At 44.2% G+C, this 25286-nt stretch overlaps 1 protein-coding gene across 18 annotated transcripts in view; it reads right to left on the reverse strand.

Moving 5' to 3' along the window:
- The window catches only part of LOC129711276 (receptor-type tyrosine-protein phosphatase S-like), a 382253-nt gene that overhangs the window by 209356 nt on the left and 147611 nt on the right, over positions 1-25286 (reverse strand). For all 18 annotated transcript variants that reach the window (XM_055658803.1, XM_055658805.1, XM_055658814.1 and 15 more), the window contains one exon: positions 22139-22280. In XM_055658803.1, coding sequence (XP_055514778.1) covers positions 22139-22280 — 142 coding nt within the window. The remainder of the gene's footprint in view (positions 1-22138; positions 22281-25286) is intronic.

Below are 25286 nucleotides of genomic sequence, written 5' to 3' on the forward strand. Positions count from 1 at the left end.
GAGGGGAAGATTGATCAGCCATGATTGAATGGCAGAGTAGACTTGATGGCTCAAATGGCCTAATTCTGCTCCTATCACGTATGAGCATATGGGCCAAATGGCCTTCTTGTATTTCAGATCCACATATAGAAACCCACATGGCCACAGGTAGAATGGGCAAACTCCACTCTGACTGCACCAGAGATAATATTTGAACCTGTATCTCTCAAGGTGTGAGGCAGCGAGCGGCTCTGCCTCTGCAGCACTCTGCTTCCCTGCTGAGTGTTGTGGTACCAGATCTCCAGTATCTGTAGTCTCTTGGACTTTCGTACTTGCAAACACTGCGGAAGATAACTTTAATACGTGTTCAAGAGCGTTCAATAAAAGTAAATTCTGTTGTCAAGAACAAAGTTGAGAGTAATTGAACATCATGGATGAATTATGATGTTTTAAAAAGGACAAATACAAGCCGAAGGAAAGAGACAGACATTACGTCAAAGACAACAAAGGTTTAGGAAACATAAAAAATAAAGGCAGAAAGGAACACTGGAGTTAAATTATTAAAAAACACAAAAGGCAAATATAGTAAATTATTCTACAGCCAAACAAACACTGGAATAGAATTACCTGGGATTGGACAGGACAAAATGTCAGTGTGATTACAATAACAAAGAAATATTAAATAACAATTTTGCTTTGATATGTACCAGGGATAATAGATCAAGTTGATGGCAGAACAATATCAGATTGGAAATTATATAACTACATCCAAATTAAAGGGAAATAGAAGATAAACTAATCAAATTCAGAGTGGATAATGCGGTAAGGCTGAAGAATGGCATTGTTCTGGTTCATTTCTGGAGCATGTGACAAATAAACACACTTGAACTCTTGAAATTCTGTTCAAGGTTGTTTGCATCGGAATAATACGATTGCTTTTGGGGAGATATTGCTGAAGCATATTTTTAACATATTTAATGATCTGTTAACAAGCAGAGTTGTGCAAGATAAAAATTGGTATAACTATTAATAGTTCTGCTTAACATTGGCAGCTGAAAAGCCTCATGGAAGGAGAATGGAGGGAAATTCTAAAAGCCGGAATATAATGTGGAAAAACTAAGGTGGAATTCAAAACGGAAAGTCTTATTGACTACCCCCACTAAACTAAATAAAGAAACAGAGAGAAGACAAGGGCAATGCAATATATGTAATATACCTACATTTGCAAACAAAATTAAATAAATTATCATAATGGAATAATGGATAATGGGAATCTGAAGACAGCACGGTGGCACAGCATCAGAGTTGCTGCCTTACAGCACCAGAGACCCAGTTTCAAACCTGACTACAGGTGCTTGTCAGTATGGAGTTTGTACGTTCTCCCCGTGACCAGTGTGAGGGATCTCCAGTTTCCTCCCACACTCTAAAGACGTACAGATTTGTGGGTTAATTGCCTTTTGTGTCATTGTAAATTGTTCCTCGTGTGTGCAGGATAGCGTTAGTGTGCGGGGGTCATTGGTCGATGTGGACTCAGTGGGCCGAAAGCCCTGTTTTTGCACTAAACTAAAACTAAACAAAGAGACTGGTAGTGGGTGGAAAGGGAGCTTTACTGGGATCAGAGCTAGATTCACGGTTATTAATGAAACAAACTTTTAACTAGTAAGTCCATTTCAGAATTTAAAAAATTCTAAATTTGCAAACAGTAGGAAATTGGGAAGAATGGCGAAGAGCTATAACTAATTACAATATACATGCAGAATTCAATGAGAACATGGACCCAGTGATTTGGTTTTAAACTGTATGCTTTGTAAGCACAACCTCTATTGCATCGTATAGGCAAGCAACAAGTCAATGAAATATACAGCATCAGCAACAGCACAAATATGTCGAGTAGGTCACAATTAATGAGGCAGTGGAGGCAGGTTCTGCTACATTTGTGCAGGGCTTTAGAGCTTCTTAGAATATAGAAGAGAATCGCACAAGAAAAGGCCCTTTGGCCCACAATGTCTATGCCAAAAGTGATGCAAAGACCATCACTTATCTACTTGCACATAACCCATATCCCTCCATTCCCTGCATATCTATATGTCAATCCAATAATATTTTAAATGCCACTAATGTATCTGTTTCAACCACCACCCCAGGCAGCAGGTTCCATACACTCACCACCCACTGTGTAAAAAAACCTTGCCCTGTATGTCCCCTTTATACTTTGCCCCATCATCCTAAAATTATGCCCTCTAGTATTTGACTTTTCCATCCGGGAAAAAGATTTCCATCGGGTCTCCTCACAGCCTCTGCCGTTCCAGAGAAAACAATTCTCCATCTACAATTCTTGATTCACTGGAATCTATAATATTTAGCCAAACTACAAAATGCTGTTGCAATGCTGTACACTGTTAGAGTTGGCGACTTTATCATCAGTCCTTTCACACAAAGATAATCAGCAAAAATATTAGTATTTTGAGCTCCCATTTATTTACTTCTAATCTCCGAATTGTAGGTCTGCTATTTGCAACTTCAGAGCAGGCTCAGATCTATAAAGGTGATTAGGAAAACAATCGTTCCTTACAAGATTCAGCCAGAGCTACATACAATATCATGCTTTTTGTTATCTTCTATTAAGAGAACAGAACTTGCAGGGCTGTGGGGATAAGGCTGGGGAATGACTCTAGATAGATTGCCTTTACATGAATTGTATTGGAATCGACAGACCAAATGGTCTCCATTCTGTTGAGTTATTTGTGTTGGTAACGTGTACAAGCCGTGAGATATGGGCATGAAGATGGTAGCAGGCGCACCATTTGAATGTTGGACATGAGCCCTCATGAACTGAAGTGGTGGTGGAGAGGGAATGTCTTGCACTGAAGTGCGTCCAAAGCCAAAGGTAGGGAACATCATCTGAAGCATCATTCAGCGACATTGACCATGCCTGTGTGGACACTGAATTGTTGTAGCACCAAATCTAAGGAATCCTCCTGACCTTGAATGTGGTGGCCACCCGCTCCCTCTGAACATGTGTTGAATAGGCACAGCCGGCCCCCCTGTGGAAAGATACATCTCCTCTCCCAAGCTTCCAGGCCAGTGGGGACCTATCTCACTCAAAGCCATTCTTTGCTGCTACCCAGGTCAGGTTGACCCTAGCCTACAAGCACCTTCCCTTCACGCGGTGCACATTTCCTTTAACCGGAGCTATCTCTTCACCACACAGCTCTCCTCTTGCTTTGTCCTCACAAGGAATAATATGATTAGACATGGGTGAATATTGAAACCATGACAATCAGCTGACAGTGCAAGATTGCCTTTCTGCCTATTTTGCAATCAACAAATGCAAAGGAATTCAACGTTACCATCTCAGGTCCAGTTTTGGGGAGCCGCTGATTTTGGGCTCTTCTGACTATTTACAGAAGGTTTCCAGGCCATAAGCTATCTTCTCCAAAGTTATGGAGACACAAGGAATCGCAGATGCTGGAATCTTGAGTAAAACACAAAGTGCTAGAGTAACTCAGCGGGTAAGGCAGCATCTGTGGAGGGAAAGGTTGGGTAACATTTCAGGTCGGGATCCTTCCTCAAACTTTTGAAGAAGGATCTTCTGCAGAAGGGTTTGACCCAAAATGTCATCTATCCATTCCCTCTGCAACTGCTACCTGACCCACTGACTTACTCCGGTGCGTTGTATTTTCTTAAGTTATAATTGGTCACTGCTTATTGGAAAGCCTCAGTGTAAGTGTTGATTGGGGACAGTGAGCCCCTCACAACCTCCTCCAATCTCACTATTGCCCCGAGGCCACATAGATGCACCTTCCAGTGCAGTCAATGGCATAAGAATTAAATAAGTACACCCCCATGTCTAACTACCAGCTGTGCCTGGCACAGAGACAAAATCTGGAGACCCAAACCAAGGGATTAAGGGGAGAAGGCAGGAGAATGGGGTTAAGAGGGAATGATAGATCAGCCATAATTGAATGGCGGAGTATACTTGATGGGTCAAATGGCGGCACGGTGGCGCAGCGGTAGATTTGTTGCCTTTCAGAGCTTGCAGCGCCAGAGACCCAGTTTCGATCCCGACTAATGGTGTTGTCTGTACGTAATTTATACGTTCTCCCCGTGACCTGCATGGGTTTTTTCCGAGACCTTCGGTTTCCTCCCACACTCCAAAGACGTACAGGTTTGTAGGTTAATGTAGGTATAAATGTAAATTGTCCCTAGTGCGTGTAGCATTAGTGCGTGGACTGGATGGGCCAAAGGGCCTATTTACACGCTGTACCTCTTAACTAAAAAATCACACTAGCCAAATTCTGCTCCTATAACTCATGAACATATGAGGAAGAGGTTAATTCCACTAAGTCTGCCACATAAAGCACGTAATCAGGTTTTCACAAAGAAAAAAGCCTCACATTATTACATTTGGTATTCATGAGATGGTGGTATCAGATATTCCTACAAAATTAAGAAGTTCGAATGCAAACATTTGAATCACCAAGACAGATAGCTGTGGACCTAATACTGCTGAATGCAATTAGTATAGGAGCAACAGTCAGCATGAATAAGATGGGCTGAAGGGCCTGTGCTATTACTCGATGACTCTGACTCAATAAGTGCAAGTTCGAGACGATTCTCTGTGTGGATCCATGAGACGAGCCAGCCTTGAGCACAGGAAATAAATTAGTTTTTACGCCATCAATTAGGGAAAAAATCTTCTTCAGACACTGCAGGCGAGTTATTTCCCACTCATGCAATCATGCAACATTCAGCCACATATGCATTGGATGTAACCCGCACAGCAACAGGCTACAAACATAATATAGTGTGACAGGAATCCATAAATGATTAAGGGCTCAGTAAAGCCCGAACTGTAAACCTCAGAGAGATCTGTCAGGTTGACTTTCTCTAGGTATTTGGTTCTTCAAGGCCAAACCTCACCACCCCGCTGCATCAAAATAACCAGATGAATCACTTTCAGAAAACAGATAATTAAGGAGTAGAAACAAGGAACTACAGATGCTGGTTTACCAAGGAAACACACAAAGTGCTGGAGTAACTCAGCGGGTCAGGCAGCATTCCTGAATTATCTGGATAGGTGACGTTTCAGGTCGGGACCCTTCTTCAGACTGATATTTAAGGCGTGTGTAGGAAGGAAGTGCAGATGCTGATTTACACCGAAAATGGACACAAAAAGCTGAAGTAACAGTGGGCCAGGCACCAATTATTGAGACGAGGAATAGGTGACGTTTTGGTTCGAGACAAAATGGGCTTGACCCAAAATGTCACCTATTCCTTTTTTCCACTACAGCTTTTTGTGTCTATCTTTGATATTTAAGGAGGCCTTTTTCAACGAGAAGATACTACAACAAAGTGTATATTTTCCATCACCTTTTACTTGCAGCTTCATTTTTATAATCTGTTTCCGTCCCTGCTGGTAAAATTCACTTGCAAACCCCTGAACGCCCGCAGGACCAATTTACTGTTATTTCTGGAAGACGAATAAGGATCCAAAGGGGTTCACTGCATTGAGAGAAGGGGAAATGAAATCACGAGTGCACAGGCATTGGGAGGGATGGTAGTTAGATTCCATGACTACTTAATCACAAGGAAGCCCTAAGCCTGTTAACAATCATAAATAATATTTCCCAGGCTGAGCAGTTCTCTGTAATGAGCTCCCAAATTAGCATAGCTGTTTGAACCGCATTTCCCCTGAACGAGATGAGGATGTGCGTTCGATGCAGATGATCTAGGTGGGGATTGATTGGAAACCTTTTCTTTCATTGCCAAGGCTGCACCACAGCTCACACTCTATGAATACTCCAGTTAAACCTTTGCGTGTTCTGATGCTTACACACATGAACCAAGTCCATTTTAAGTTAGCACCTGGTGTCAAACAGGTATAGAGGAGTTACCGTTCACAGCATTCTGAGACACAGGGAAAGTGTAAACTGGTGTTTGCTCTCCCGATCACTTGCTGAGAATCATTGCTACAGCAAAGTGAACAATGCAAGAAGGGGCGGCACGGTGGCGTAGTGGTAGTGTTACTGTCTTACAGCGTCAGAGACCCGGGTTTGATCCTGACTACGGGTGCTGTCTGTACGGAGTTTATACGTTCTCCCCGTGACATGCGTGGGTTTTCCCCAAGATCTTTGGTTTACTTCCACACTCCAAAGACATACAGGTTTGTAGGCTATTTACCATGGTATAAATTTAAATTGTACCTAGTGTGTGTGGGATAGTGTTAATGTGCGGGGGTCGCTGGTCGGTGCGGGGGCTGAAGGGCCTGTTTCCGCGCTGTATCTCTAAACTAAACTAAACTAACAGGCTTGAACTGTTCTCTCACAGCGCCAGAGACTTGAGTTAAATATTGATGTCTGCCACTGATTGTGTGGAGTTTGCATGTTCTCTCTGTAACCGTGTGAATTTCCTACCATATGCCAAAACATGCGGGTTGGTCGATAAATTGGCCCTTGTGTGTGTGAGTGTAGGAATCTGAGTGGGTGTCAATGAGGATAAACAGTGGGATGAATGTAGGATCAGTGTAAATGGTCAGTGCGGACTTGGTGGGTCGAAGGGCCTGTTTCTGTGCTGTATCACTCTCTCTCTGTGACCACGCTCTGTGAATTTTAGTTTAGTTTATTTCAGGGATACAGCGTGAAAACAAGCCCTTCGGCCCACCGAGTCTGCACTGACCAGCGATCCCCACACACCTACACTATCCTACACACACTGGGCACAATTTACAATTATGCCAGGCCAATTAACCTCCAAAGCGGTGCATCTTTGGAGTGTGGGAGGCGATCCAGGAGAAATCCCACGCAGGTCACGGGGACAATGTCCAAACTCCGTACAGACAGCATCCTGATTGAACCTGGCACTATAAGGCAGCAACTCTACCACAGCGCCACCGTGCCGCCCCTGAATTAGTGGTGCTAAATGCCAGCAATGCGCTCAACTCGGTTTCTTGCTGAATGAACTGAGCCTGACCTCACAAGGGTGCTCGGTTTGATACAGGAGGACATGGCTCAGCTGTACCTTGTAATCCTGTGATCATCTCTCTCTTCCGAGTTAGCACAACTCCCTCTGCCTAATTATAACCAGAGCTACATCTATTAGCACCGTATCCCGAGCTGTGTGTGCTCCAGGCCTGACCCTCCGTGGGTAGCTGGTCTTGACGGCTCAGTTGGTTACAACTGGCCAATTAAAATCACAGGAATTGATATTCACTGATGTGCAATGAAGAAGCAAGAACATTGTCAGCAACAGCTAAATTCCAAGGTGTGATTTAGAGCACAATTGAAACGTTACTCCATTATTCCCAATGCAATAAAGATCTATCCATAACTACAGGTCTAAGGAAGACAAAACGAGGAGAAACAACTAAACTTGCATGGGGAGATATAACTAAGAATATTAACCTCCAAGTGAAATCGCGATGACGGTTGGCCGGAGTGGTCAGTTGTGGGATCCGCGGCACCCTGCAAGTTTCAAACACCTATCCATGAAGAGATATCCCATGGATTGAGGGACTCTGGGTTGGGCCTGGTTCCAGGTAAGGTTCCAACTCATTCGTTCTGCAAAAGGAACTTCAGGGCAGCTGAGAGTCAATAGGAGGAGTTGGAGGTGAGTGAGGATCCAGCGAGGGGGTTTGGGGTTGGAAGTGTGTAGGGTGGTGTGTGGGAGGGTGTGGACGGGTGTGAGAGGGTGTGGGGTGATGTGTAGAGTTGGAGGTGTGTGGGCGTGTTGGGTGGTTTGGTGGTTGTTGGGGGGCGTGAGAGGGTGTGAGGGTATTAGGGAGGGTGTGTAGGGTTAGTGGGGATGTTGGCGTGTGTGAGTGGGGGAGGTTATTGGGGAGGATGTGTAGAAGTGAAGGTGAGTGGAGATGTTGGCTGGTGTTCAGGTGTGAGGGTATTGGGGAGGATGTGGGTCGTCTGTAAGGCTAGGGGTTGGTTTGTTGGGTGGTTTTAAGGGTGTTGTGTGGTGTGTGAGGGTATTGGGGAAGATGTGTAGGGTTGGAGGTGTGTGGGGGTGATGGGTGGTGTGTTGGCTAGTCGCTAGTGTATGAGGATGTGGAGGGCAATAGGGTGTGTGATGGTGTGTATGACTGGAGGTGTGTGGGCATGTTGGGTACCAATGGAGGGTATTGGTGGTGTATGAGTGTTGGGAGAGTGTGGAGGTTCAGATGCTAGAAGTGCAAGCACCATTTCCCCGCAAGAAGCAAGTGAGGAAACCAGAAGCTTTAATGTCTGACCCCAGCATGGTCAGACCAGGACCAGAGCTTCAAGCCAGTGAAAAAAATGTTTACAGGAAGCTCCTCATATAGCTATAGGTTACAAGAAGATCCTCAAATAAAACACTACAACTCAAATTGGTATTACATTCTGGGCATAGCACAGGAGGTTAATGAAATGTGAGCTATCCATAATCTAGGAGCCGTATGCATTTGTAGATGAAGAAACCTTTGATGAAAACCAAAACCAAAAGTGATGAGCAGAGCATAAGCAGGTAGACAAAAATGCTGGAAAAACTCAGCGGGTGAGGCAGCATCTATGGAGCGAAGGAATAGGCAGCTTTTCCGGTCGAGACACTTCTTCAGACTGAGGGGTGGGGGGTAGAAAGGAAAAGGCGGAGACAGTGGGCTGTGGGAGAGCTGGGAAGGGGAGGGGAAGGATGGAGAAAGCCAGGACTACCTGAAATTGGAGAAATCAATGTTCATACCGCGGGCGTGTTAAACTACCTAAGCAGGAGTAAGACAACAGTTCTTTGAACCTGTTACACCGATATCTGTGCTCGAGACTCTGGTGTGGGAACTAATTTTACAAAGTTGAATTCTTAAGAGCTGAATGTGGATGACAAAGTTGCCATTTCCATCTCATCCCTACTTATCTTGGGCTGTTGGGTCAAAGCTGAGCCTCAATCCCTTCAATGCTGCAGAAATGAAGAATGCCTTTATTTGTCACGACAAGATTTACAAGAAAATTAAAAGTCTATTCGCATTCGTAGGATTGTGAGCTCCAATCCTCTGGATTACACATCCAGGTCTGCAGATTAATTCACCAAGGCTACACAGTGCTATTCCAGGACTTATCATTCATTTTCCTGTTTGGACGATTGATTTTAAAGCAAGTAATTTAAACAGAGAATGTTATGGAAGCTGCCAGGTGGAGTTATCAGGACAGGCAGCTGAAAAGAGGTGAATTAGCATGCATGCATGAAAAGACACAGATATCTAAAGCATACCTAGCTCAGGTGCTGTGGCTGATAAACCACATTGCTAACATGCTGTGACAATGTCATTAGTAAAGACACTAACCTAGCTGTTCCAAGCAGTTCCATTGCTGGTCCTCATATTCAACGCCAACTACCCCATCCAGTTGCACCGTCCTTGTTTTTTTTAAATAAGGAAGCAAAATTTTGAATTTTCATCAGGATGTCTTAATCACTGCATAGAGAAAATGGGATGGCTGAGGCACCTAATGCCCCTGTCCCACTTAGGAAACCTGAACGGAAACCTCTGGAGACTTTGCGTCCCACCCAAGGTTTCCGTGCGGTCCCCGGAGGTTGCAGGTGGTTGCTGGAGGTTGCAGGTAGTGGAAGCAGGTAGGGAGACTGACAAAAACCTCCGGGAACCGCACGGAAACCTTGGGCGGGGCATAAAGTCTCCAGAGGTTTCCGTTCAGGTTTCCTAAGTGGGACAGGGGCATTACTGTGCATGCAGTCTTGAGACTGCTTTGGGCCATTGCATGTCCGCCTCCAAACTAGAGATCACACTGAACCTCAGAAATCCATTGCTCTAGCTCCAGCAAAAGAGGTATACTTCCTCCACTGTCAGACTGAGACCAAACACAAATTGGAGGAACAGCACCTCATGTTTCACTTGGGCAGCTTACAACCCAGCAGTATGAACATTGAAGGTACACAAAAAAGCTGGAGAAACTCAGCGGGTGCAGCAGCATCTATGGAGCAACGGAAATAGGCAAAGTTTCGGGCCGAAACCCTTCTTCAGACTGATGGGGATTTATCTAACCAAGTAACCTTGCTTTCCCTCTCTTTCTGTCCAACCTGCACCTTAGTTCTCCGACCAGTTTCATTGTCCTCCTGATTTTACTGATTGTATGCCCCGTTGTGACTTTCCCCCCAGCCAACAATGAACCAGTCTACATTTCCTTGATCATCGTCTGCTCTGTTTTGTCATTTTTACACCTTTCATTCTCTTTATACCCATCCATATTTCCAGTGTCCCTCTCACTGAATCTCAGTCCGAAGAAGGGTCTCGATCCAAAACGTCACCCATTCCTTCTCTCCAGAGATGCTGCCTGTCCCAATGAGCTACTCTAGTATTTTGTGTCTACCCCCATTATATAAATCTGTTGCCATGATATAACCAGCAATACCCAAATTTATTGTCTACTCCCAACTGTTGCTGAAATTATATGATCGTTAAGAATCAAAGCACAATCTAAACGCAAAAAATAAAACTATAGTTGCGGAAAACCTGAGTTGTGTAGTTGGTAGAATTGAAGTTTCACGGTGTCAGAGACCCAGGTTCAATCCAGACCAAGGGTGCTGTCTGTGAGGAGTTTGCACATTCTCTCTGTGATGTCCACCCCACAGATGTGTGGGTTTGAAAGTTAATTGGTCTCTGAAAATTGCCCCGAGTTAGAAGGGAATGAATGAGAAAGTACCTTATAATGACATAGAACCAGTGTGAATGGGTGCATTGATGATCGGCGTGGATTTGGTGGAGCCAAACGGCCTATTTCCACCTTGTATCTCCAAACAAAAAGAACAGAAACTAAGCATTAGGGAATCTGCAGATCATTCCTGTCCTGGGCAAAGCAGTTCCCAAACCAGATTGTGATGTTGCCGGACAAGATGCTTTCTACAGCTCTAGAGTAGAAGCACTGAAGGATCCTCAGAGAGACTCTTAATTTCCTCAGCTGCCTGAGGTGGTAAAGGCGCTGCCTTGCCTTACTCACCAGTGCGGCAGTGTGTATTGTCCATGTCAGATCCTCTGTGATGTGGACTCCCAGATATTTAAAGCAACTCACCCTATCCACAATAGACCCATTTATCTCCGGTGACGTATACGTCCTCGGATGTTGTGCCCTTCTAAAGTCCACAATCAGCTCCTTAGTTTTTATGACATTCAAGAGGAGGCAGTTGTTCTGACACCAGAGTGCCAGATCAGCCAGACAAGGTCCCACATAAGAGATTAGTATACAAACTTAAAGCACACGGTATTGGGGGTTCAGTATTGATGTGGATAGAGAACTGGCTGGCAAACAGGAAGCAAAGAGTAGGAGTAAACGGGTCCTTTTCACAATGGCAGGCAGTGACTAGTGGAGTACCGCAAGGCTCAGTGCTGGGACCCCAGCTATTTACAATATATATTAATGATCTGGATGAGGGAATTGAAGGCAATATCTCCAGGTTTGCGGATGACACTAAGCTGGGGGGCAGTGTTAGCTGTGAGGAGGCTGCTAGGAGACTGCAAGGTGACTTGGATAGGCTGGGTGAGTGGGCAAATGTTTGACAGATGCAGTATAATGTGGATAAATGTGAGGTTATCCATTTTGGTGGCAAAAACAGGAAAGCAGACTATTATCTAAATGGTGGCCGATTAGGAAAAGGGGAGATGCAGCGAGACCTGGGTGTCATGGTACACCAGTCATTGAAAGTAGGCATGCAGGTGCAGCAGGCAGTGAAGAAAGCAAAAGGTATGTTAGCTTTCATAGCAAAAGGATTTGAGTATAGGAGCAGGGAGGTTCTACTGCAGTTGTACAGGGTCTTGGTGAGACCACACCTGGAGTATTGCGTACAGTTTTCGTCTCCAAATCTGAGGAAGGACATTATTGCCATAGAGGGAGTGCAGAGAAGGTTCACCAGACTGATTCCTGGGATGTCAGGACTGTCTTATGAAGAAAGACTGGATAGACTTGGTTTATACTCTCTAGAATTTAGGAGATTGAGAGGGGATCTTATAGAAACTTACAAAATTCTTAAGGGGGGACAGGCTAGATGCAGGAAGATTGTTCCCGATGTTGGGGAAGTCCAGGACAAGGGGTCACAGCTTAAGGATAAGGGGAAAATCATTTAAAACCGAGATGAGAAAAACTTTTTTCACACAGAGAGTGGTGAATCTCTGGAACTCTCTGCCACAGAGGGTAGTTGAGGCCAGTTCATTGGCTATATTTAAGAGGGAGTTAGATGTGGCCCCTGTGGCTAAGGGGATCAGAGGGTATGGAGAGAAGGCTGGTACGGGATACTGAGTTGGATGATCATATTGAATGGCGGTGAAGGCTCGAAGGGCCGAATGGCCTACTCCTGCACCTAATTTCTATGTTTCTATGTTTCCTCCCGGTAGGCCTTCTCATCGTTATCAGAGATCAGGCCGAGCACCACAGTGTCATCAGCAAACTTGATTATGGAGTTGGAGCTGAACCTGGCCACACAGTCATGTGTGTACAGGGAGTACAGTAGGGGGCTGAGGACGCAACCCTGGGGGAATTCTGTGCTCAGGGTGAGGGTGTTCGATGTATGTCTTCCCATCTTGACTACCTGGGGCCTGGCGGTGGGAAAGTCCAGGACCCTGGCACACAGGGGAGTGTTAAGCCCCAGTTCCAGCAGCTTCTCAGCAAGTCTGGTGGGGACTATCGTATTGAAGACTGAACTGAAGTCAATGAACTGCATCCTCACATAGCCCCCCTTCTGGCTGTCAAGGTGAGAGAGAGCGGTGTGCAGAACCTGGGAGACCGCATCGTCCGTGGATCTGTTCGGACGGTATGCGAACTGTAGCGGGTCCATGTTGCGAGGGAGGAAGGCGCAGATGTGTTTCTTGATCAGCCTCTCGAAGCATTTCATGACTACCAAGGTGAGGGCCACCGGTCGGTAGTCATTCAAACAAGCAGGAGAGGCATTCTTTTGTTCAGGTACAATGATGGATCTTTTGAAGCAGGCAGGGACCACGGACTTGGCCAGGGAGAGGTTGAATATTGTGGTGAGCACTGGAGCTAGCTGAGTAGCACAAGACTTAAGTACTCGCCCAGATATACCATCTGGGCCCACAACTTTATTCGTGTTCACACGTGTCAGAGCCCTCCTCACGTCGTGCTCGGACAATGAGAATGTGTGCACATCCCCAGTGGAGGACCTTGCAGTGGAAGAGTCAATTGCATCGGTTGGGTCGGGACTTGGGATGGGTAATGGGCTGCAGACTGCAGAAGCATGCGAGACAGCATGCTGGGCGGATTTTAATGACATTCCAGCAATTTAATGGTTTTCTGAAACTAACATTTTATAAAAATTCAAGATTTCATTTATCATTGAATTGAAACTCCTGACTGGGAACTGAACACACATCACAATGTCACTACCCCCAAAACACTGGGCACAGGCTAGAAACTCACCTGGAAAAATATGCCCTCAGTCCAGTGAACAATAAGGTAAAGGAGATTTCTCTGTTGTTTGAGAATGTTGCTTGAAGCTCGTGGATACCACATCAAGTTGAGCATTTTCTACATCTGCCCAGTAACTGCTATCACTGTGACTATAAACAATCTGGGGACTTTATGGAGACAATAAAACCTCATTACTGACCATGGGCTTCGTGCATTCTCCTGCTTTCACTGGCTCACTATAAACATGGAGATGGCGTTAGAGTGTCTAGACATTCTGGCGTCAATAGTATTAAAGCTGCCAAATGAAAGTTCCCTGAATGAAATGAAGCCCCATAATCAGCTCATTATGATGCATCCATGTGCAAATACGCTGGGTTTTTGCTGATCCTAATCAATATTGGGTGAGATAGAAGAAACCAAGATTAAAAAGCGATAGAAATATTTACAGAATATAATAGCAAATTAAAAAACGTCTCTCTCCATCCTTCTTGACTGCCACCAAAATTATGGATAACAGCTATTTTACTAGTTGATTGCGTGGACTGAGTTAGCACGAGAGGACTGCTTGAACCACCAAAGTTCATCTCTTTGTGTCGTTCCATGTGTGGCTATGGCAACCCTATTGTAACCACACGCTGGGAAAACCTTCACTGCCTACCCAGTAAAATAATTTTACTTTATATGTGCAAATTAAAACTTGCTGCCAACCAGTCATCAAATAAAGTACTCACAATGGTTAAAATGCATACATTCTGCTTTTGATTAAAAGTGCATAAAGGATCAAATCTTTCACATGCTTAAATATGCAAAGAGAATTATACAGTTGTGCACTCAATGACAGTTGTTCCTCATTTTTATTTACCATTCCAACATTCAGTTCAGCACGTCAATGTACCTCTCAGAAGATAATAAGATCACAAGGCATGGTCCTTCAATTCTATTCTGCTGTTCGATCATGGATCACCCATTTTTCCTTTCAACCCAATTCTGCCTATTGTCTGTAACATTTGACACCCTTATTAATCAAGAACCTATCAATCTCTGCTGTAAAAATATATATGATTTGGTCTCCACAGCCACCTGTGGCAATGAATTCCACTGATTCACCACCCTCTGGCTAAAGAAAATTCCTCCTCATCTCCATTCTAAATTACACTCCACTCTCCTTTCTATTCTGAGGCTGTGCCCTCTCGTCCTAGATTCTCCCACTACAGGAAACATCCTCTCCACATCCACTCTACCTAGGGCTTTCATTTTTCGGTAGGTTGCAAAGAGATCTCCCCTCATCCTTCTAAACTCCAGTGTGTACAAGTTCAGAGCCATAATGCTCCTCATACGCTAATCTAATCATCCCCGGGATAATTCTCTGAGGTTAGAGTGCTGGGTTTCGGCCAGAAACGCTGCCTCTATCCTTTGCTCCATAGATGCTGCCTCGCCCGCTGAGTTTCTCCAGCACTTTTGGCAGCTGGGTAACTCTTGATGCATAACGTACTTACATGGAGGCAACCTAATTTCTGTCAGAAGTTAGAGTCAAATCCACCCCATGGACTTGAGGACCTAATCTAGGCTGTCAGGTTAGTGCAGGACTAGGGGAAGCGCTGCACTGCTGGGAGGGACTTTTTCAAATGAGATTACACCAAGACTCCACTGCTCTCACAAGTGCCTGTTAAACAATTTATGGATCTATGCAAAAATAATCCTTGGATTCCTCCTGATGTTCTAAACAATACTTAACTGAGATCAATAAAAATGGATTTTGCATTTGATCCTTTATGCACTTATCAGGTGTTCTCAAGATGATCCTCAGGCAGAAAGGTTTGCACGTCGGAAATGGCCTACCCCTTAATCTTAAATTGTGGCCCCTGGTTCTGGACTCTCCCAACATCGGAAACATGTTTCCTGCCTCTAGTTTGTCCAATACCTTAATAATCTTATATGACCCAAAACATCAACCTTCCCCTCGTCTTCGCAGACATTGCCTGATCAGCAGAACTCCTCCAGCAGTTTGAATTTATGCTGCATAGCTTCTCCTGCTTTACTGCAGATGTCTGGTAGTGTTTAATTGTAAGTGGTAGTTCTGCCATCGCTTAGCACATAGGCTTCTAAGTGGGAGGTTTGTGGGATCAAATCTCACTCCAGGGATTTAGACACAGAGTCTAGATTAACTGCTCTGTGTGGTTTCCAGAGAGTGTTTGACTGTGTTTCAGATAAACTATTAAACTGAGACCCAGTTACTCTTGTTGGTGATGTGAAAACAGCAGCAGGGCCATTTAAATATCTGTCTTAGTACAGGAATAGGTCCTTAAGCCACCCAAATTCATGCACTCACCGACACTAATTCCATTTTATTCTCCCCACATCTACCCTTAGGTACTGTCATTCACTGACATAATCTACAACAGCTAATTAGCCCACTGACCCATGCATTGTTGGGAAGTGGGTGGAAACTGGAGCACCGTGGAAGGAACCCACACCGTTACATGGAGAATTGAATATAGACGATGAGGGGTGAGTAGTCTGCCACGTTGCAGCCCGACTGACGATGTGACTCCATCTGCCTCTCATCAACATCCATAAAACAGATTGTGGTCTGAATGTGGGAAAACCGTCTCAAAAAACAAAACGGCCCATTGTGTTTCTGAGAGTGTAACTGTGAATACAGGTCACTGGTTTTAAACCGTGTTAGCAGGGTGGCACAGACATCGAGCTACTGTCTTACAGCGCTAGAGACACAGGTTCGATCCTGACTATGGGTGCTTGCCTGTACGTTCTCCCCCATGAGCTGCGTGGGTTTTCTCCAAGATCTTCATTTTCCTCCCAGACTCCAGAGACGTACAGGTTTGTAGGTGAATCGGCTTGGTATAAATGTTTAAAAAAACAGTCTCTAGTGTGTGTAGGTTAGTGTTAATTTGTGGGGATCGCTGGTCAGTGTGGACTCTGTGGGCCAAAGGACCTGTTTCTGCACTGTATCTCTAAAAAAAACTAATGACCTGAGACCATGTAAACCCAATCTGTGCTTTCATTTAAAGTTAGATATCCTCCCTGTGTGGGCTTCCCACAGAGAGCTGGCATCATGAGATATTGAATATTCTATAAGCCGCAGAATTTGAATAAAACTACAGATACTGGAAATGAGCAGATAGCATAATATCGAAATATAAACAGAAAATTCCAGAAACGTTTAGCGGGTCAGGCAGCATCTCTGGAAGAAGAAATAGTGAAAACATTTCAGCTCAAAAACGCTTCCTCAAAATTATATTTCTCAGCAATTTCTGTTTTTATGTTAAAATCCCTCATGGGCACTGGTGGCATGACATTGCAGGGTCAATAGATGAAGTGAGAAAACAGGGACGCATGTGAAAAATGGAGGATCAAACAGTGGAGGAACGAGAATAAATTGAGTACTGAAATCACTCTGCATCTCCAGAGAGGGAGAGTTCACTCTCCAGTTCAAAACTCTTCATCACTAGGGGAAGCACGATGCTGCAGCGGTGGAGTTCCTGCCTTACAGCACCAGAGACCCGGGTTCAATCCTGACTATGGGTGCTGTCTGTAAAGTGTTTGTGCGATGACCACGTGCTTATCCAAACTTGAGATCACAGCATCAATGTCCAATCACAAAACCCACGTATGCAATAGCTATTGGCTCTCTCACTGCGGTGTACCGGCGTTAGGTTAGTGGTGCCACCAAAATGGAGAGTCTTGGCTAACAGGGACCCTGACACTGCAATTCAATGCAGATTTTCTCTTCCTCGAGCAGAAGTGTTACAATGATCAATTTCAATCTGATTATTCTCCAGAGCAGATATTGTGTCTGAACAATAACAAGAAGTGGGAACACTTAAATCAGAAGATAAATGACTGAAAAAAAAAATTAGTTCTCAATCGCAAAGCCTGGCTGTGTAGGTGTAGGAAGTTTAAAGTGAGTAATGAATTGTAAATGAATTACAAACAGTATATTTTCCCTAAAATGATACCTGATGTGTGAGATGCCTGCACAAATTAACCGTAAGACATCGGAGCAAAATTAGGCCATTCGGCCTAATGAGTCTACTTGGCCAATTTTCCCTCTCAACTCCATTCTCCTTCCTTCTCCCCGTAATCTTTGATGCCCTTACTAATCAAGAACCTATCAATCTCCACTTTAAACATACCCAATAATTTGGTCTCCAATGCCATCTGTGGCAAAGTATTCCACAGGTTCACCACCATCTGGCTAAATAAATTCTTCCTGATCTCCATTTTTGAGGTAAGTTCTTATGTTCTGAGGCTGCGCCCTCTGGTCCTAGACTCTCCCACTCCTGGTAGCATTGTCTCCACATTCACTCTATCTCATTCATGATCTGGTAGGTTTCAATTAGATCCAATGAGTACACGCCGAGACCCATCAAACACTCCCCTTATACGTGGGACTATTCTCATAATTGTTGCATTCGTTCCATTTATTGTTTTACTTTTGTTTTTCAAATTCAAAGATGATTTACTGTGATAATTACCTGATGCCTCTTCTTTCTACTTCTTGATGCTCCAATGAGAATCACCCTGGGTCAATCATCTTTGCACGTCTTTGTATAAGTGAACAAGAATCTGGATTGGAGCCTTTGACAACACATGTCCTTCAGTACATAGGCCAGGCTCTATTCCTCATCTGTGGCCCTAGACATTTAAGATATTTGGGAATGGAATACTGGACGTCCACCCTGATCCTGCCTTCCATCAACATCTACTTACAGCGCTCTCCAGAAGGTGGCACTGGATGATTAAATCCATCTCGAGATTCCTTTCTGCAATCCTAACAGGCAACCATCTCTGCTCTGTACCCTAGCACAGAGCCAGAGCTGATGTCTTACAGTCAAACAGACTATGCTAACACTGTGTTAACCAATGCAGCAAGATTTTAATATCTAAATCATATCCATTTCTGTTGAGTCAGAAGCAGTTTCTTGAATAATTGGATTAAGTGGTTTTGAAGTCTCGGATCTCTGGACTGAAGTTTTGATTTGTTTATAGCTACTATTTGAACTCAAGGATAGGATTACAGCCTTGAACTCACTCCCGGCAACTGCCATCATTTATAAAACTCACTGTTTCCACATCCGTACCGCTTTCAATTGATTTTAGGCCATTTGGGGCCATCACTGAGCTCCTGAAAATAAGAAGCTAAGGATTAATGTCTACAGCATCAAAACTGTAGGTTCATCATCACTGATCTATTGTGGTTCAAAACAAGCATATTAAATTTCAAGTAAATTTAATCATATCAGTGTGCTGGCGACTCGAATGTAAGATGACCAAACACACTTCTTTTTAAGGGCGCAGAGCACCAAACCTGTAGAGTGCACAAACGACAATTAAATAAAATAGGACAGAAAATATTGCCACAGGCCATCACTAGGGTACTCCACATGAACTGCACAATGGCATCCGCACTTGGTTTATGGAGGCCAAATTAATGATGGAGTAACACCATGTGGCTGAAGGCTGGTTACTCATGCATTACAATGACCTATCTCTGAATTGCTGTTGTATGTTAGTAGTATACCCCGTCAAAAACAATACTTCTACCCAATTACCAGGAGTCTAGTTATTGATGCGCCGTAGCAACAACGGACTACAATTCATCCAAGGGCAAGTAATATGCAACCTGTCATTTTACAACCGCGTGGAGTAGATCTGACTGATTTTGGTTTTCATTTTTTTTTTTAAAAGTGAGCACAACACTATGTTCAAATCTGTCTTTGATCCATCAGTGTCCTTTTGATTGGAAATCTCACAATGGGTATTTCTCCAAAGTGGACACATTTGTCTCTTCAAAGTAAAAGCATTTCTGACCTGTTTACCTGGGGACGTACAATAAACATGAATAAAAGGATATGTATTTCAGAAGGAACTGCAGATGCTGGAAAATCGAAGGTACACATAAATGCTGGAGAAATTCAGCGGGTGCAGCAGCATCTAGGAGCGAAGGAAATAGGCAACGTTTCGGGCCCAAAACCCTTCTAGGTTTCGGCCCGAAAACCATGCTGCGAGTTTGAAGGTCGAAGACACTCTTCTAAACTTGCAGATTAAGTTGCCCAAGTGGGACAGCCCCTTTAATCTCAATGCAAGATAGTCCTAGAAGATGCAGCCGCCTCATGAAAGTGAGGCAGCAGAGAAAAATGTCAAACCATTGTGCTTCCAACATCCCACCAACTTCATGCAATGGACTGACTTAGTGCTGCGGGTGCTGTCATCTATTAAACCAGGGGCACAAGAGTTCTCTTCTTCACCGGTTCAACGTGCTGCAATTAAACTCACAGCTGTGCACAACTCCTACTTTTACAAAAATCCAACATTTTTCTCTACCCTTTCCTCATTGTTCACCCGATGTGAAGACCCTTTCAGAGGTTGGTACTCAGCAAATATATTTGGTGGGTTTTAATTCTGCGAGTGTCCTGAATGCAGGCCGAAATGGACAACTATTATGGCCAGATATGAGAGCATAACTAAACAAGAAACTAGGAGAAGGAGCACTATCACCTGGATGAAGCCTCCACATTCGTTCAGATAGAGAATTCCAAAGATTCACCTAGCCAGCGAGCAGTAGTTCCAGTTATAAATGACTGCTTCCCTACTCTTGTAACTATGCTCCTGCAATAATGTTTAGAAAGAGGGACACTCAACTGAAGATATGGGTAATGTCACTCCTTGGAATAACGTAATAAGGAGCATCTCACACTAGTGTAAGATGCACCTTATTACGTTATTCCAGAAACCACAAATATCCTTATGGCAAGGATTTGTCACAACAAAGATGTTCCCTTTCTCCAAGCAACATAACAGAAGGCCCCACTTCTGCTTGAAAAGCCAAACAAAATAACTTGAAATCCAAGCTGACAATAATACATATATAATAAGCCTGGTGAAGGGTTCCCATCTGAACTGTCGGGCCTCCACAGATGCTCCCTGGCCCGCTGGGGTCGGCCAGCAGTGTATCTTTGCCTCACATGTGCATTAATGCTTATCCACATGGAGGTAATAGCAAGCAGGAACAATGACGCCAAACAGCTTGAGGCCACTGCGCTATGTGGAAGTATATTAATTAAATCAGATCAGTTCACTAATCCCTGTCCGCTGGAGTCAGGTTACAAATGTGAGATTATCAATGGACATAAGCCTGACCATCAACCTGAACATACGGGAGGCATAGCTGGTCGGACAATACAACTGCCAATCAATATAAGGCCAGTTGGGTGCAACCAGCTGGTATTCTGCTACCTGAATATTTCTCCTACATCTTCTGAGACAGTTCCCTGGAATCGATAATGACCGATTTACACTCTTCTTTTGTAAACTCCGAGTGGGCAATGAGGCCAGTGTGGGAGCCGCAGTCTCCTGGACAGATGGGACGGGGGTGGCTGATGAACCGGGGCTGTTGTGTGGTGTGAGTTTGGTTTGAGGTGACTTTGCTGTGCACCATGGTAGTACTTACAAAGTATTTTGAAATGTGCCACAGTGGGTAAAATGTTATTGTCCTTTAATAGTGAGAGGAAAAGAGTAGAGCTGTTGTATTGGATAAAAACATTAGACAGCAAGCTTCTATCCCACATTAGGAATGAATGAATCACCAAATTATACCCTTGTAAATGTCTGCAGTGCAATTTTGTATTGTTCAGTCCCCCCACTTCAAATACATACAGTTCTCATAAATCTACGGTGTTAGAATCATGGAGTAATAGAGATATATAGCACATAAGCAAGTTCTTTGGCCCATCATGGCTATACTGGCCATCAATTATTCAACTATACTAATCCCCTTTACTAGTATTGGTCTATCGTCCACAATGTTTTGGCAATTTAGGTTTTCGTTTAAACACCTCTTAAATGTTGTGAGGGTATCTATCTTCAACACCATCTTAAGCGGGCAGTTCAACTTTCCAAACCCTCTTTCGGTAAAATGTTCACTCCTCATAGCTCCTCAAAACCTCTTTTCCTAAACCAATTTATTCTATTGACATCCTCATAATTTATCTAATATTAATGCCAATTCCCTCCCTGTTCATTGTCTCGGAGAAATTTTGCAAACATTATTAACATGCGTTGACATTCTCTTATTCAACTTGCCGTGTGAGTGCAGGGAGGAAGGTCACCGCTGTGGTATCCAACTGTTTGCCTGACCCTGTTTTCCAGAACTTTTCATCTTGTTTAATGACTCCTGTCTATGCTCAATCTGGCATTAACTTTGACATATGCCAGAGCTGAGAGTGGGCATATTAGCACAACACATCAGGGTCAACCAAAGATTCCCAGCCGCTTTACTCTCTGCAACACAACAATCTGACCTTGAGATGATACAATTTTCTCTTCCATTTCCTGAACATCAACTTTGTTAATCTACTATGAACCATATATTAAGCATGTTATGATTCGAACAATGTTCATACACTAGATGGGAATTGTGGAACAATATAACAAAATAGAGTTAATTATATATATATATATTTTAAACTACAGAATCTGGAAATCTAAAACTAACAAATGATGCTTCAAACACTCAACAGGTCAGACATCCTCTGTGGAGAGAATAAACAAGGTCAAACATTTTGGGTTGAAAATCCTCTGTCAGTTCTGTCAAAGGATCTTCAAGTTGGAACATTAACTTTGGTTGTATACTGTTTTCAGTAATCTACAGTGTCTAGTCTAGTAACATCTGGATTTTGCATTGATTTTCTTCCTGGATATTGCACTGGTAGGTATCCACAGTACCAGCCTCAGTAACAAGAAGGAAGCTGTACCTCTTAGCACAGTGAGCTTTGCCGTGACGGTCACATCGTCAATTGCGTTGGTTGCTTGACACTCGTAAACTGCCTCATCCCTGGGAGTCCGCAAGGGCTGTATTCTTAGGACCGCTCCAGCGCCTTCATCAAACTCAATCACCTGATGGAGTAAATGGAAGAGGTGAAAAAGATGTTATCGTGCTGGACAACAAGCTGGGCGCAGAGAAGATTTACATGGATGTTAAGCATAGAAACATGGAAAATAGGTGCAGGAGTAGGCCGTTCGGCCCTTCGAGCCAGCACCGCCATTCAATATGATCATGGCTGACATCCAAAATCAGTACCCCGTTCCGGCTTTTCCCCCATATCTCTTGATCCCCTTAGCCCTAAGAACTAAATCTAACTCTCCCTTGAAAACATCTAACTCTCTCTTGACAATATCTAATGGGCATGTCCCATTTACTCAACGTTTTCGGCGACTGCCGGCACCGGTCATGGGTCGTTGCAGGTTGCTGAAAATGTTCAACATGGCCGACTACTCATGACCATACAGGCTTCACCCCGTGACATGTCGCCGAGTGTCACCTGTATGATCGTGAGTCGTCTCCTCAGTTGCCCAAAGAGTTGTAGCGTCTTTCTGGTCGCCACTGGATTTTCAACATGTTGAAAAGTTTCGGTGACCTGAAACTACCTATGACGGGTGCTGGCAGTCGCCGAAAAAGTTGCGTAAGTGGGACAGGCCCATTACTCTCTCTTGTTGTCAGGACTCGAGGGCCTGAGCTATGGGGAGAGGCTGAGCAGGCTAGGACTCTATTACTCGGGGTGCAGGAGGATGAGAGGTGATCATATAGAGGTGTACAAAATCATGAGAGAAATAGTTGGGTAGACACACATGATCTCTTGCCCAGAGTAGGGGAATTGAGAACCAGAGGACACAGGTTTAAGGTGAGAGGGGGAAGATTTAATAGAAACACGAGGGGTAAATTTTTCACACCGATGGTGGTGGGTGTATAGAATGAGCTTCCAGATGAGGTAGTTGAGGCAGGTAGTATTGCAACGTTTGAACAGGTACATGGATAGGACAGGTTTTGAGGGATATAGTCCAGGTGGGACTAGTGTAGATGGGGCATGTTGGTCAGTGTGAGCAAGTTGGGCTGAAGGGCCTGTTCCCACTGTATTACTCTATGATTAGTAAGATTAATGTGCTGCTTGACCCACTGCAGCATCTACCCAGCTCTCCCCTTGTTACTACCGCCTTGAACTATGAATGACCCTGCGATAGTTTCTACATTACGGCTATGTTGATTCCAGTTTGGCTCCAAGATACAACCTGACTAAATTTAGCATCAATCAATGGAACGGAAACACTGAAAGATGAACAAGATCACAGTAAAACCCAGTCAACATCATTCTAAAATTCAATCCAAAACTTGTATAGTCCCACATTCTTTCATTCACAAATTAAATAAGTTGTTTCTGCAAATAATGTTTTTCAGCTATCAGATAAAATTGATTTTGGGCGAGCTCAAATGCTAAACTACTGGTGCTACTGAACAGACCAACACTCCAGCTGCAGTGAGATAAATCAAGGCTTTTTAAATAAAAAGAGAACACTCTTGGACCTATGTTTCCTCTTCAATTAAAAGCGAGGAAGAAAAACTTAAGGGCCTGTCCCACCGTACGAGGTAATTCAAGAGCTCTCCCGAGTTTAAAAAAAATTCAAACTCGTGGTAAGCATGTAGAATGTACGTCGCGGGTACGTCGGAGTTCGGGGCGTCTCTTAGCGGCTCGTAACGCTAACGGCAGGTACTCGGGAAATGCGGTAAGCTCGTGAAGACTTGGGAAAATGTTTCCAAATGTTGAAAAATGTCCACGAGAGCCCCGAGTACCTACGAGCGGCTATTACCGTAATTCTCCGAGTTCGAATCAGGGGAAGCTCGGGAGAAGTCTTGAATTAGCTCATACAGTGGGACAGCCCCATTAGGAAAGTACATACATCTCCTGGAATCATCTTTGTTAATAAATTCGGAGGCAAATGATATCTAAGACCTGTGCGGCATGGTGGAGCAACTGTAGAGTTGCTGCTTTAAGGCCCTGTACCGTATACGCAATTTTTTTGGCGACTGCCGGCACCCGTCATAGTCCCAGCAGAGCGCCAAAAATTTTCAACATGTTGAAAATCCAGCGGCGACTAGAATAAGGTACGACTCTTCGTGGCGACTACTCACAACCATACGTCGCCAAAAAAATCGCGTAAGTGGGACTGGCCCTTTACAGAGGCAGATACTTGGGATATCTTGACTACAGGTTATGTTTGTATGGACTTTATATGTTCTCCCCGTGACTTGCGTGGGTTTTCTTTGTGAGCCATGATTTCCTCCCACATTCCAAAGACATACAGATGTGTAGGTTATTTTGATTCAGTAAAAATTGTAAATTACCCCTAGTGTGTATAGGATAGTGCAAGTGTACGGGGATCGCTTGTTGGAGCGGATGCGGTGGGCCGAAGGGCCGAAGGGCCTGTTTCTGCGCTGTATCTCTAAACTAAACCCGCTGATAGAGGTCTGAGCTCACCAGTCCATCAAAGTCACTTTCTAGCTTCTCTGTTTAACTATTCTTACCCAGACAGAACCAGCCCAAGGAATGCATGAGCTTTAGCAGTTATCTCGCTGAGTCAGGGTGCATTTCCTGAGTCAGGGGGCATTTTATTGCTGAGGTAATAATACTCCTGTAGTCTCTGTTGAATTTCAAATTTAACCCAGAGTGCTGGTGATTGTGTTTATTTTTGTTGACCCATGCTCCCATCCCAACACTGAGTTTGCCACTATGTGCTGGCATTAGCTGGGTTCTGTTCCCCAGTAACTATTCTGTGAACAGCGACAGTCAGCCTGAAAAGTTACCTGATCTCGAAGAGGTGCATGGCACGTCCAATTAATCTTGTCCTTGACTAGGGTTGCCAACTTTCTCACTCCCAAATAAGGGACAAAAGATCAAAATAAGGGACAAATTCCCGGCGGAAATTCGTGGACCGACTCGGCCATGGCTGGGTGAATGATGAGTTGGCCCGGTTGCTGGGCTGCACACAAAGCCCAGCCGGTGGGCCAGCTGAGAAGTTTTGGCCCGGCACCCCATCCAACTCATGAACTGATGATCGGCCATGAGAAGG

This window comes from Leucoraja erinacea, chromosome 29 (assembly GCF_028641065.1).
Source record: "Leucoraja erinacea ecotype New England chromosome 29, Leri_hhj_1, whole genome shotgun sequence".
NCBI classification, from domain to species: Eukaryota; Metazoa; Chordata; class Chondrichthyes; order Rajiformes; family Rajidae; genus Leucoraja; species Leucoraja erinaceus.